The sequence below is a fragment of the Furipterus horrens genome, unplaced genomic scaffold (assembly GCF_987537825.1).
Source record: "Furipterus horrens unplaced genomic scaffold, mFurHor1.1.pri manual_scaffold_8, whole genome shotgun sequence".
NCBI classification, from domain to species: Eukaryota; Metazoa; Chordata; class Mammalia; order Chiroptera; family Furipteridae; genus Furipterus; species Furipterus horrens.
In genome coordinates, this window is record NW_028327178.1 from 94580234 (window position 1) to 94592578 (window position 12345).

The following is a 12345-nucleotide window of genomic DNA, read 5'->3' on the forward strand; positions in this document are numbered from 1 at the left end:
TGGCCTGCTTCCCACAAGATTACCTATTATCAGCATTGAAGAAGGTGTGAAATTGATTAGCACTGACGGAGAGTAATCGCTGCAGCCACTCTCCCCAGCATTCTCAGAGCTTCTGTGTGCCACAGGCACCAAGCCCCTGCCAATCCCTGACAAACATCTGTCTCCCTGATGCCAAGGTCGTTTGGCTGGGCACTGGCAAACATTCCAAGGCCATTAGTGCTCAGCAACCTCAGTGTTGCTCAGAGAGACGGGGCGGGGTGGCGAGTGAGGGATGCGTTTGTGAGCAGTGCTTTCTGCCAGCCCTCAGGCTCCATCCTGGCAGATGAAGCCGCCTCCCGGGTGTCAAGTGACTCGGAATAAAATGACCTCTTTCTCACCTCTCCTTCGTGCAGTTTTCTCTCTTACGTCATAAACGATTTGTCGCCTCGTCCCACCCCACTTCCATTAAACTGGGATGTCCTACATCCATTGGGAACTCGGCAAATGTTTATTGGCTTGAATTGAATGCTTATATCTCAGGCATCTGATGACATTAACTGTCAGCTCAGTAATGAATAACTCTCACATTTGCCACGTCAGCAACAACAACAAAATCTTAGGACTTCCATAGTGATTGGCACATAGTAAATGAAGGACCGCCACTCGAAAGACGAAATTAATATTTGCTCACGGATATTAAGAAAGGTAGAGGGTCCTGGGTTTTCTACATTATTCCTTCATTCTCATTTTTAGCCCTAATTTTTGTTTTCTCTGTCAGCTCTGTAATAAAAAATATTTGACTATGTAGAGTCTATGGCATAACTAGCTATATTTAAGACAGAAAAATACTCCCGTTTAGAAGAGTCTGCACAACAAACTGATAATTTTATACATATTCAGTTCAGGTTACCTTCTTGCAATAACCTGTCAGTGGCAAAGCCTCCAACGCTTAGGCAGTTGCCCGCTGCTTTTATGTTATATTCAGTGGACATACCCTTGGGGTTCCTGGTTAACAAGATATGACCTGAACTTTTAAAGGGCATGTAATTCTTAAGACTCTTTGAGTGAGCAGCAATTCTCCATGATCTGTAAATATCCAGGATGCTTGTCTCAGCAGATTTCACCTGTCTCCACAACAGGAAGCCCAGAAAATACCAAGGGTGATGCCCTGACTTCTTGGTTCCTTCTGGCTTCTGTTCATTTAACGTACAGAGATTTCTGGCTTCTGACTGTCAGAAGTAAGACATAATTATATAGGCAGGGATTTTAGGGAGGAGAGCCTCAAAGAGAGAGTTTTCCCGTTTTTAGTTCCTAAGAAAATTATTCTCAGCAGGTTTATTCAATAAAGTGTTCTTACCACACACTTTGAACCATAATAACTTACAAGTTGCATGCTAATTTTGCCACAATTAAATCATTCCAGGCTTCATCCTGGAAAGAGAAAGATGAACTCTGTGTCATGAAACAGTATCCACAGGATTTAATGTCTGAAACAGACTCTGACTGTTTCGTTAGCATTTGATGCTCAAAGATTCGTACAGAAAGGGGTAAAGTGCAGGAGTGGGAGTGCGGGGTATGTGATCCTAGGCACCAGGTCTGTAGACAGTGGAGGTGTGTGAGACCACTGCAGACTCTTCTGCCAACTCTGCTGTTCTTTAAACCAGTGGCTTCCAAACTTCTCATCCATGCTTTTGCCACCCAGCTTACAGCCAGTAGAGGCCAGGGATGGTGGGGGAGGGGGTGTCACGGTGCTTTTCCTTTTTTCCTGCTTCCCGCTTTTCTTAGACACCCTCAGATTCTGCCACATGTCCACTTACCCTCTCTCTCCTGCCTCCTGGCTGCTGCCTGCCCCTCTCCCAGCCTCAGGGATCCTTTCTGCAGTTGGAGCAGCCAAACCCTGTGGGCTTACCTTGCCCTGGGGCCCTAAGCACTGTTTTGCTTTTTCCTCCTTTTTGTCCTCTTTCAGTGGGATTCATTGTCTCCTCTACTGACTCATGGAAGCCCTGACTCTTTCACGGCTGGCTTGTATGTTGTCAAAATTCAAATGAGAAAAGTCTGGGTGGTTTTTTTTCTTTGTTGGCATTTTAGTAAATTTAGAAATTGAAGACACACCTGTGACGGAGGTATTATGCTAACATGGTTAAATCCCTGCAGGGATTAATGCAGTTGTTTGTAAAAATCCGACACATGCTCAGGTGTTAAGGCCAGCCTAACATGTGCTCAGTTTCTCTTTTGGGGCAAAGCTCTGGCCTGAGATCCTTGGATTCTTATCAGAGCTGCTGTCAGTTCTATAAAAAAAAAAATTCCCTTTTGCTCTTTCTCCAGCCTTGATTTCCCCAGTTGAAAATGACCTACAGTCTCTAGGGTCTTTCTCTTAACAGTCTGCCCTATTTTAGAAGCTCTCGGAGGAAAATTTCTGTTTTGCTGGTGTTCGTGCCTCCCCATTTCTACTCACCTGTCTCTTCCATGGTTTAAATTTTCCCTTGCTTTGGAAGAAAAAAGAAAGAAATTGGCCTTTTCTAAATGGTGGGACAATTCCTGACCATGACAGCAGAAAGTAACTGTGACCCCTGTTGAGACTCTGAGTCATGTCCTCTCTTATTAAGGTGAGAGGGGTTCCTATAGGCTTCATAGCCGCTTCTTTTATGGCTGTCTCCTTCCATCAGCCAGGGGCAGATCTGCTGCCTGGCAGGGGCAGAGCAGAGTTGGCATCCACAGACTCCTTTGGAGGCCTGTGACTTGCCCGCTGAGGGAGACAGAGGCCTGTGGAAAGGTGCTGATTTGGTAGTGCTCCCGGAGATAAATTAACATTTAAAGTAAGGATGTAGCTGGGGGGGCGGGGACACAGACACAGCCCCGCAGGAATGGCACCTTGATGCCATACATACCGCCTCCTTGTGTATCTCTGAGATAATGTGTTTATTTTAGCAGCCCCCAAACAGGCTTATGCTACTGTGAATTGCAGTCTGTTCTTCTTAATGGCCATTCCCTGAATAACCACCTTAGTTTTTATTCTAGTCTTCTGTTATGGAATAAACAGAACAAAACCCTTCAGAATATTTTTTTTAACTCTTCCATATTGCATATGGAATTTACTAGTCTAGCTACAGATTTCCCATCCCAACCCCCCCCCCCCTTTTTTTAAGTTTCTTCAATTTATAAGGAAAAGACAGGCTGTCCTGGCCAGGTGGCTCAGTTGGTTAGAGCATTGTCCTGGTATGCCAAGGTTGTGGGTGATTGGGTTCAGGCCCCTGTTAGGGCACATACAAGAAAGAATAAACCAGTAAATGCATAAATAAGTAGGACAACAAGTCACGGTTTCTCTCTCTTTCTCTTTCTCTCTTCTTCTCTCTAAAATCAATAAAATTTTTAAAAATATTTTTTTAAGAATAAAAATAAAAAGACAGACCAAGAAACTAGATGACCTTATATATAATGCTATTCATTTGCAATAGTCCCCAGATATGACATAAAGAAAAAGATCCCATCTATTTGCTAATAAGATGAAACTGGAGAAGGTCTATAAAACAAAGACTTTCCTTCTTTGAACTGTGGATGGGATCACAGACTTAGAGCCAAACTTGTGTTGTTTTGATCTCGTCTCCAACACTTCCTCAGCCATGAGCTTTATGAGATTTCTCTCTAATAAAGTCTCAGTTTCCCATTTGAAAAGTGGAAATAGTAATAGTCCTCTCTCTTACGGTTTAAGGAAAAATGAGAGACCCATGAAAGTACTCAGCACAGTGCCGGGCACACAGGAGTACTCAGGAAATTTTGCTGTTGGTATTATTCCATTAGCTGCCCATCTCTCGCCAGAGTGAAAGGACTGATAGAAAAAAGTCTTGGACTAGAAATCCTGCTCCACTCACGTCTCTAACCAAAACTCAGAGGCAGTCATTTGACATCTGTCTCAATTCTTCCGTCTGTGGAATCTGAAGATGATATTTGCGGTACATACCCAACACAGGGCATGTCCAGCAGGTAAGGTTAATGCAGAGACACTGCTCTGAAAAGTAAAGGGTGCTGGATGTGGCTGTTGAGTTGTCATTGCTTCACAAAGACAGTCACCTTCGTTCTTCTCAGAGGTGAGATGCGGATGAATTAATTTGTGGAAGACTTCCTTTCAATCCTAACTCCTGTCTTATTTCAAATATAATTCACCATCTATATAGATTTTTCACTCTGAAATTTTGTCAAGTAAGATATTTTACTATACTTGTCGGTGCTGGATTTTTGGAATTTCTCTTCAATCTCTGCTAATCATATTCCCATTTTAAAAGCACCTGATTTACATACATTGTTTTAAAATTGTCTGTGTGATGTAAAAGCAGACCCAGAGGTTGTCTATTTCTTACAAGTAAGTTTAATTGACTAATGAGAAGATGAGCTAATTGTGGGTGCGGACCATCCGTGTCCTGCTGAGTAACAGTTCTTACCTCCTACTGGAGGCATTTCTCAGTAGCCACTAATCTGGGAGCACTGTCAGTCAGCAGCTTCCGCATAGCCAGATACCTGCATACAGGCGGAAATCCATTTCATTTGGCTGTGAAGGTGCTCCAGTCCTACATTTGTCACAGATTATCAAAGCTAAAAGGGATGATAAGAGCACCAGATCGAGGAAGACAAAGGTGAGGCTCACTGCCACTCCCCATCCTGCAGTCAGTGCAGACATTGCTAATTAATTTTATTGTTCCTTCCCCTAAGCTCCAACTCAGCTTCACAACCCTGTTCCAGTATGGTACCCTACAGCCCTTACAGTAGATTAGAGTCAACCTTCAGAATGAACCCTTGTTCTCTTCCCTGATCCAGATCAGGCTTCTTATTTCCAAACAAAGAAGCTGAGGCCAAGAAAAGTTAAATGACTTGCCTAAGGACACTAGTAAGTTAGTATTAGAGCTGAGATCCAACCTACCTTGGCAGAGGAACTTGTTTATAGGATTCGCATATCATAGTTCAGAAAAGTCCTGATATTTCACATACATGCTTCTTGTACTATCAGAAGATCTCCTGGGTGGGAAAGGAGGCAAAGGAGGTTGGCTACCTTCTTTAGAATGGGGTATTTGTGGTCTGTTAGTTCAATGCCCCTGCTCAAGGAGGTTGGGTTGCAGGTTTGGTCTTTGGTCACCTTTGAAATGTTTCTCTTTGGTCAGTTGGGCATAATTAGTTCCTCCCTACCACTAATGAAGCAAGTCTACTTACGTATTCCTAGTTCATAACCATTAGAGTTTTCTAGAGCAGGCTCCTCTAGTTCTTCTGGAACCTTTTATCAGGGAGATAATGGGGTGAAGAGAAGTGGGTGATGATTTATTTTTTTTAATTTCTAGAACTCCTATGTTATTTTAAAGTTACTTCTCCAAAGACTAAGTCGTAGCTAGATTATCATGATTTGAGTTGTACAGACAGCCATTTTGGAGTTTCGGACACCCTTAGGGGTCTTTCCAGGTGTCTTGTTCTACTTTCTCACACACAGATACCCCAAGAACCATGTCAGGTCTTTATCCCAAGATCAGTTTATTAATCCACTTATAAGTTGACCCTGTCCACACATAGTAATGACAGGAGTGGATAATAAAGGTGACATGCCATCCCACTTCTTTTTAAAACAGACCAAAACTTGAGAAGCTGTTCCTAAAAGAACTGTACCCAAGCTTTCTTACTTTTCATCAGAGTGATACATAACTATCCTGCTTCTTTGAATATTTCCCTCTAAACATGGAGTGCACACTTGTGTTCAACTTCCCTAGATGCACTCAACAGTGAGTATTCTATGGCGCGGAGCTGCAGTAGGCTGGATAAGATACTGTCCTGACAGCAGTCATCTTCTCTGTCTGTTGGTTTCTGGGATGCTTCTAAAACTGTCAGGATAGAAGCTTTGTTATAGAAACCAATCTGTTTCATCTTCGTGCGTGTTCAACGCAGCAATGGCGATGCCTTTCTTGGAGATGAGCTATAGTTGTATCTCAGAGCTACATTGAAAATTTCACTTTCAAATCATGTAGCCATATGTCTAAAAGTAGAATGTCGAACATTGTCAGAGTGTTGAAGTTCTGAAGAAAGAGGGAAAATGGGGTTTGGCATTGATTTCTTGGGTTCATCCTTTCTAGATGACAGTATTTAGAGAAACTGGAAGGTAGAGTGTGTACCTACCTAGTTAAAAGGAAATCAGATTGTAGGGAAGAGTGTGAAAAAGGAAAAATCACCAGGGCATTTCTGACCTAATTGCAAAAATTTAATTTTGCTGAACTCACTTCTTAAGCCTTTCTACCACTCTTACTTAGCATCTTCCTTTGTTCTCTGGACAACTCCAAAGTCTGTACCTGCACAGACATGGCAGTGTGAAAAGAGCACATACAGCCTTAGGTGGAATCCCAGGTCTGCCCCCCACCAGCCTTCGGGAGGTTGCTCTGCTGGGTCTGTTTCCTCATCTTAAATGGGGGTAATAATCCTTCCCTCCCCTTATTTGTGAGAAGTAAAGGAATAAATACATGAAAAGCACTTAGCACCAGCCTGACACTTAATAAGCCCTCAGTAAACACGGGCTGCTCCTCCTAGGTAGATAGGTGGTAATGGTTATTATTTAAGTAGATAGGTAGCAATGATTATTATTTAGACTCCTCACACAATGCTTACTATGTAGTAATCAATCAAAATTAATATGCCCTGGCTGGTGTAGCTCATTTGGTTGGGTGTAGTTCTGCAAACCAAAAGGTCCCTGGTTCAATTCCCGGTCAGGGCACATGCCTGGGTTTCAGGTTCAGTCCCCAGTCAAGGTGCGTGCAAGAGGCAGCTGACCGATGCTTTTCTCGCTCTCTGTCTCCCTCCCTTCCCCTCTCTAGAATCAGTAAAAGAAAGAAAAAAAATTTAAAGAAAAAAAATATATATGATCTGCTGATAGCTAGGATCTGATAAGCAAATATATATAAAATTCTCTTCTTCTCTCTCTTTTATTGACAGTGCTATTGCATTGTTGTTCCCTCCTACCCTGGCCAACTTGACTTTTCTATGGCTTTATTTATGCTGTTATTCCCTCTGCTTGGAATGTTCTCTCCAGCTTTCAGACTCCTTTAGAATCCAGCTCAAATGTTATGTTTCTCTTGAACTGTCCTGACTTCTCCAGAGAGACTTAGTCTGTCCTTCTTGTGGGTTCCCATGGTACTCAGTACAGTTTGAGAAGACCTTTATAATAGCTGTTACTACACTTAAAAAAAACAATTTGTTCATATTTTTTAACCTCATTAGACTAATCTGCTCGATTGTGTGAACTGTCTTATTTCTCTTTGCTGCTCCCAGCCCATTACATTCTAATACCTGGGCCATAGTTAGGTGTCAGGTAGCTGAGTGGACGTGTTCCACTGCACGTTCCCATGTCTGCGGACCTCTGAGGGTTTCACCTTCTCCCCCTCTCCTCTTCCCTGTCTTACCTGCTTCGCACGTGGATTGATATTATGGCCTGTGCCTGCCTCTCGGTGCTTTAGGCCGTGTGTTCATCGCACAGGTGTTTGCATGGTCTCGTTCATGTCGTATTCCTGCATAGTGTAGTCTGCTGCCCTCATACCTCTGTCTCTGGCCAGCGTTTCAGCCAGCCGCCAGCCGGCCTTCAAAGGCACTGTCCCTGACGCTCCCTGACGCTGCTTCCCCTTCTGCCTCGTCCACACGAGTCAGTGCACACAGCTCATTAAGCAGCGCTGTTTCAAAAAGTCTTTCCGGGAGCCTACTGTACAAAAAGTGCCACGCAAGGTGCTTTCTAGAGTATGAATACATGTAAAATACACCTCTTGTTTTCAAGGGACCATCACAGGACAGAGGCTGTGGGAGGGGCCATAGAAGAGATACAAATCCGAGGCTTGGGAGTTTTAAGGATTGAAAAATCGCTTTTAGTTGGAAACCTCTGAAAAGTTTTCAGAGATCTCAGGAAAAGTTTTGTAAGGAATATCACATTTTAGACTTTATATCATGATAGAGATTGGGGGCCGGGGGCGGCAAGGGGAGAATACCAAAATTACAAGCAAAGGCAAGGGGGCCAGAAAAGGGAGGGCAGGCCTGCTTGGGCTGTGTGTAGGTGGGGGACTAGTGAGCAGAAATTAAGAACAGCATAAAGTGTTTCCACACGGCCTCAGACCACAGGAAGGCCTTCATTCTTAAAGCATTCATTCTGCTGTGTCTGCCTCCCAGGAGCCTTGAAATTACCCAAAAGCCCCTTCTTCCCAGATGCCCTAGCATCTTAACCAGCCCTGATCAGCACCCACCACTTGTAATTATTTGTAACTTATGGCAGACTGTGTGTAACCCTTTACTTTTGGGTCATTTCCTGTGTCCCTGTTACTTCTCCAGACACGTTTAGCTCCTTGGTGATTAAGACCAGGACATCTCCTTACCTCCATTTTCTTTTTCTGCCTTCACTCAGTGTTTAGAATGATGTCCTTGCCACGAGGTACTAAACAGGGGGGGATCTGAACATCTGCATCATGTCACCTCAGAGGTGAATCAGACCGAATTCCTGTCCCCAAGGAGTCCATAGTCTGGTAACTGGTAATTCTGTAATTATGAGCAGCTTATTTAACCTCTGTGTACTTCAGATTCTAATTTGCACAATGGGATTAATAATTTCTTTTCTGCTCTCTTTAAATTTGGTAGTAAGGACCACATATATAATAGCACTTAAACCCTACAACATTATAAAAATGTAAAGTGTTAGCAGCAAATGCTTTTTGCATGAGTAGAAGTCAGGAGTAATTTTCCTTCTTGTGCCCCAAGCTGCTGAACACTTAGGAGTTCTTGAGCAGGAAGTTAAGATCATGAGTAAATGAGAAACTAAAGAGACTCTTCTATTTTCAAACTCCTTGGACATCAGTCCAATGCTACCTCATGAACAGCAGCCACAACTACCTTATGATAATTAACACTGTTACCAGATTACCAAGGAATTTGTGACTAAATGAAGCCCGGGCTTAGTGGTGGTGATCTGCCAGGCAGTGCAGAGCCTGGCAAGTCTGCAGCCCTCTTTTGCCTCCAGACAGAGGCCTTTGGGAGCAGGATGAAAAGTAGTCCTGTGTTGCTACAGGCCGGCCCCCTGGGCAAATAAAAAAGTGCATTATCTGCGTCTAAATAGTCCCTGAAGGATTCTTGTTGGAGATTGATGACCATCGCGGTAAGTCCTTCGAGTTTGGGAGAGTGGAAGTCAGAGTCCCAGGGGCTTCCATCAGTGACACGAGCCCGAGTTGTCAGAGGGAGCCGTGGCCATAAAGCTACTGACAGAATTAAGAAATGGATTGTTGGCATCAGAAGCTTGTATTAAGCACCTGTCGTCTCAGGGAAGCCTGCGAGGTGTGCAGAACGCGTCCCTCACCCAGTTCTGAAAGCTGACAGCCCAAAACAGAGATGTCTTCTTCCTTTTGTTCATGGCAGGGATGTTTACTGAGCTGGGAACACGAAGACAGAATTCAGTCCCTGCTTTCACAGAGCTCCCAGTCTACCCTTACGAAATAAAGTGGGTTACAGAAACGGGGAGCTGATGATGAGTGGAATCAGTGTGACTGTGATGCGCAAGAACAGGTCATGTCATGAAGTGGCTTGTCAAGAGTGCACTCAGGAATTTTAGAAAGGGGGAGTTGTTAGCCCTAAATAATCAGGAAAGACTTCGAGGCAGAGGTTGCTTAAAAACAGTGTTGGCTTGAGAGATACCCCAGGGACCCTAGGAAGGAAGGCAGTAAAGGCCCTGAGATGGGGAAAAGAGCTCTCTGCAGAAGTGGTAATAATCTGCTCGATAAGGGGCTCAAATGGGGGAGGACGGGGTGATGAAAATGTTCGATTGGGATGATGATCGGACAGCTCTGAATGTACCAGTGGCCATTAAATGATGCACTTTAAATGGGTGAATTGCATGGTATGTGAGTTGTATCTCAATAAAGCTTTTTTTTCCTTTTTTTTTTTTTTTTAAAGAATGGATTAGAGAGGAATAGATATGGGGACAGCAAGTCTGATAGGTCTGGGGCTACAAAGATGAAGGAAAGAGACTCCCGTCACTTGTCAGGCCTCTGGCCTAGAGGAGTGTGGGACTCATGAAATGAAATGGAGAGGTTGGCAGCGTGTTGCGTCTGATGAAATGTAAGCCCAAGATGACTAGACGTAAGATGGGTGCCTGTGCCATCAGTGTCACCAGGGTTCCATTTGTGGAGAAAGGGGGCCTGTCTTCCCTAGGCTTAACTTGATTTGGAAGAGAGAGTTAAGCGTCTCTTGCAGAGAGGTTATTTATGGAGGCCAGACCCAAAGAGTAAAGAATGAGTGGAAGCAGATAAGTACCTTAGAGTTGAGACCCTCTTAGTTTATTTTCTTAGATTAAATTTGTGGATGAGATAATTTTGGCCTTGACTAATTATATAGGGAAAAGGGGGGCTTTACTCCTTTCTCCTTGGGCCTTCTGTCTCCATTAACAATAAGAACATAAGAAAGATATTAGAATAATAGGAGATAAATCAAGGTGGAGTGGTTTTCCTTTATTGCTGCTGTATAGTCGCTAGTCTCCTGGGTATTATGGGTGGACGAGAAGCCTGCCCTCTCCAGCTCCGCTCACTGCCCAGCATTTGTTAACCTTACGTTCATTCACGTCTAGGACATGGTCCGGCGTGGGGAAATCATAGACAATGACGTCGAGGATGAGTTCTACCTCCGGCGCTTGGACGCAGGGCTCTTTGTCCTCCAGCACATCTGCTACATCATGGCGGAGATCTGCAATGCCAGCGTGCCCCAGGTAGGAGGAAACCTCCCCTGGTGGGCCTGTCTGTCCCTGCCTCCTTCCTGGCCACCTGCTTAAGTAGAGACTCTCAGAGAAGTGGTTCACACTCTGCTAGAATCCCTTCACTTAAGTGGGCCCTCCTTTTCAGGGATGGGAGTGAGGTGGATACTCTCGATACGGTGTATTCTGGTGTCTACCGAGACAAGAGACACTTTCTCCTTCACTCCCCACTCTTCCCCTTCCATACTAGATTCGTCAGAGGGTTCACCAGATCTTAAACATGAGAGGAAGCTCCATCAAAATTGTGAGGCACATCATCAAGGGTGAGTTGGATGCTGCTTGTGTCTGGGGCTTTGGGGAATTAGATGGTGCTTTCTTTCTGAGTCAGGATCTCTGGGATTTGGTGCAAAGCATTTTCTGCCCTGAAAGCGTAAGTGTGTTGCCCAGCTGACTGTGTGTCCAGGTGGCTGTGTCCAGGTCATCGTTGTCAGAATATCATAGACTAATCTAGTTATTATCTGCCTCTGGCCCTCCAGTTCCAGAATTGAAAAAAACACATAACAAACAAGAAGCACTAGAGCTTGGAAATATTTGTTAAAATTTTTTCTTAAAGACAAAATAAGAAAGAAACAAAAATTTTAGTTCCAAACTGCATGTAGTGGAAAGAAATTGCTTTCTATGGGGGAAAAAACAAAGAAGTAACCAGAAATGCTTGGAGGACGCAGGACAGAAGGAAGCGAATCTGAGGCATTGCGGTGCAGTAGAAAGCACGTGCCTGCCTTCCAGTCTGAGCTGTGCCTTCCCCGGCTGTGTGAGCATGATCCAGCAGCAATTTTGCAAAGGCTCACGAGGTATTCACTACGTAACAGCATCCAGTCTACTGCCTGGCACACAGCAAGGGCTCAGTCAGGCGAGTTTCCCCTTCTTCCCCCACCTACTCCCTCAGGGAGTCCCTCAAACACTGTAGCACCTTTGGCTGGTCCTGACTCCCGAGAGGCCTCCAGTCAGTGAGCAAGCTCCCAGTCCCAAGGCAGGGCTCCTGAACTGAGCTCTGGGATGCTTCCCCCGCCTCAGGCCACTTGGCACAGGCTAATGCACAGGGTGGATGGAGGCCCCTATTGGACTTTATAGTACTGATAACACCAGAGTTCAGAGAGAGTCAGGATGGACTGAGCAATGGCAGGCAAATCATTCTCTCTCTGGCCTTTGTTCTGCCCATTTCTAAGGGGGGGGATTAGGCTATATGTATGCAAAGCGTTTGCCAGTACGTGGCTTATCACCCCCATTCCAGGTGGGAGATGAAATGTGTAGCTAATGTGAAGAGAAGCTGGCCCCGGGGCTGTGGGCTCTGCTCCTGGAACCCAGTTACCCCGACAAGTTACCCAGGTGCTCTGACCTCATGCAATGGGTGAAAGGATTAAATGAGATGATATATGGAAAATATCTGACCCTTAGTAAGTTCTCGGTAAATGTTAACAATAATGAGGTTTATGAAATATGATGGTGATGCTGATCATCATCATTATAAGTGAGGTGTGGCCAGACTCCCGTGGGAAGTCCTGTGAGAAGAGTAGCATTGAGCTGGGTCTTAGAGGCTGGGGCAAGGACATTCCAGAAGGCAGGAACAGTGTGAG

General features: G+C 44.6%; 1 protein-coding gene across 1 annotated transcript in view; it reads left to right on the top strand.

Annotated features, from left to right (window-relative positions):
• The window catches only part of CTNNBL1 (catenin beta like 1), a 162581-nt gene that overhangs the window by 141885 nt on the left and 8351 nt on the right, over positions 1–12345 (top strand). Inside the window, exons 14-15 of the mRNA XM_090286384.1 lie at positions 10589–10726; positions 10962–11034. Of these exons, the coding sequence (XP_090142510.1) occupies positions 10589–10726; positions 10962–11034 (211 nt within the window). The remainder of the gene's footprint in view (positions 1–10588; positions 10727–10961; positions 11035–12345) is intronic.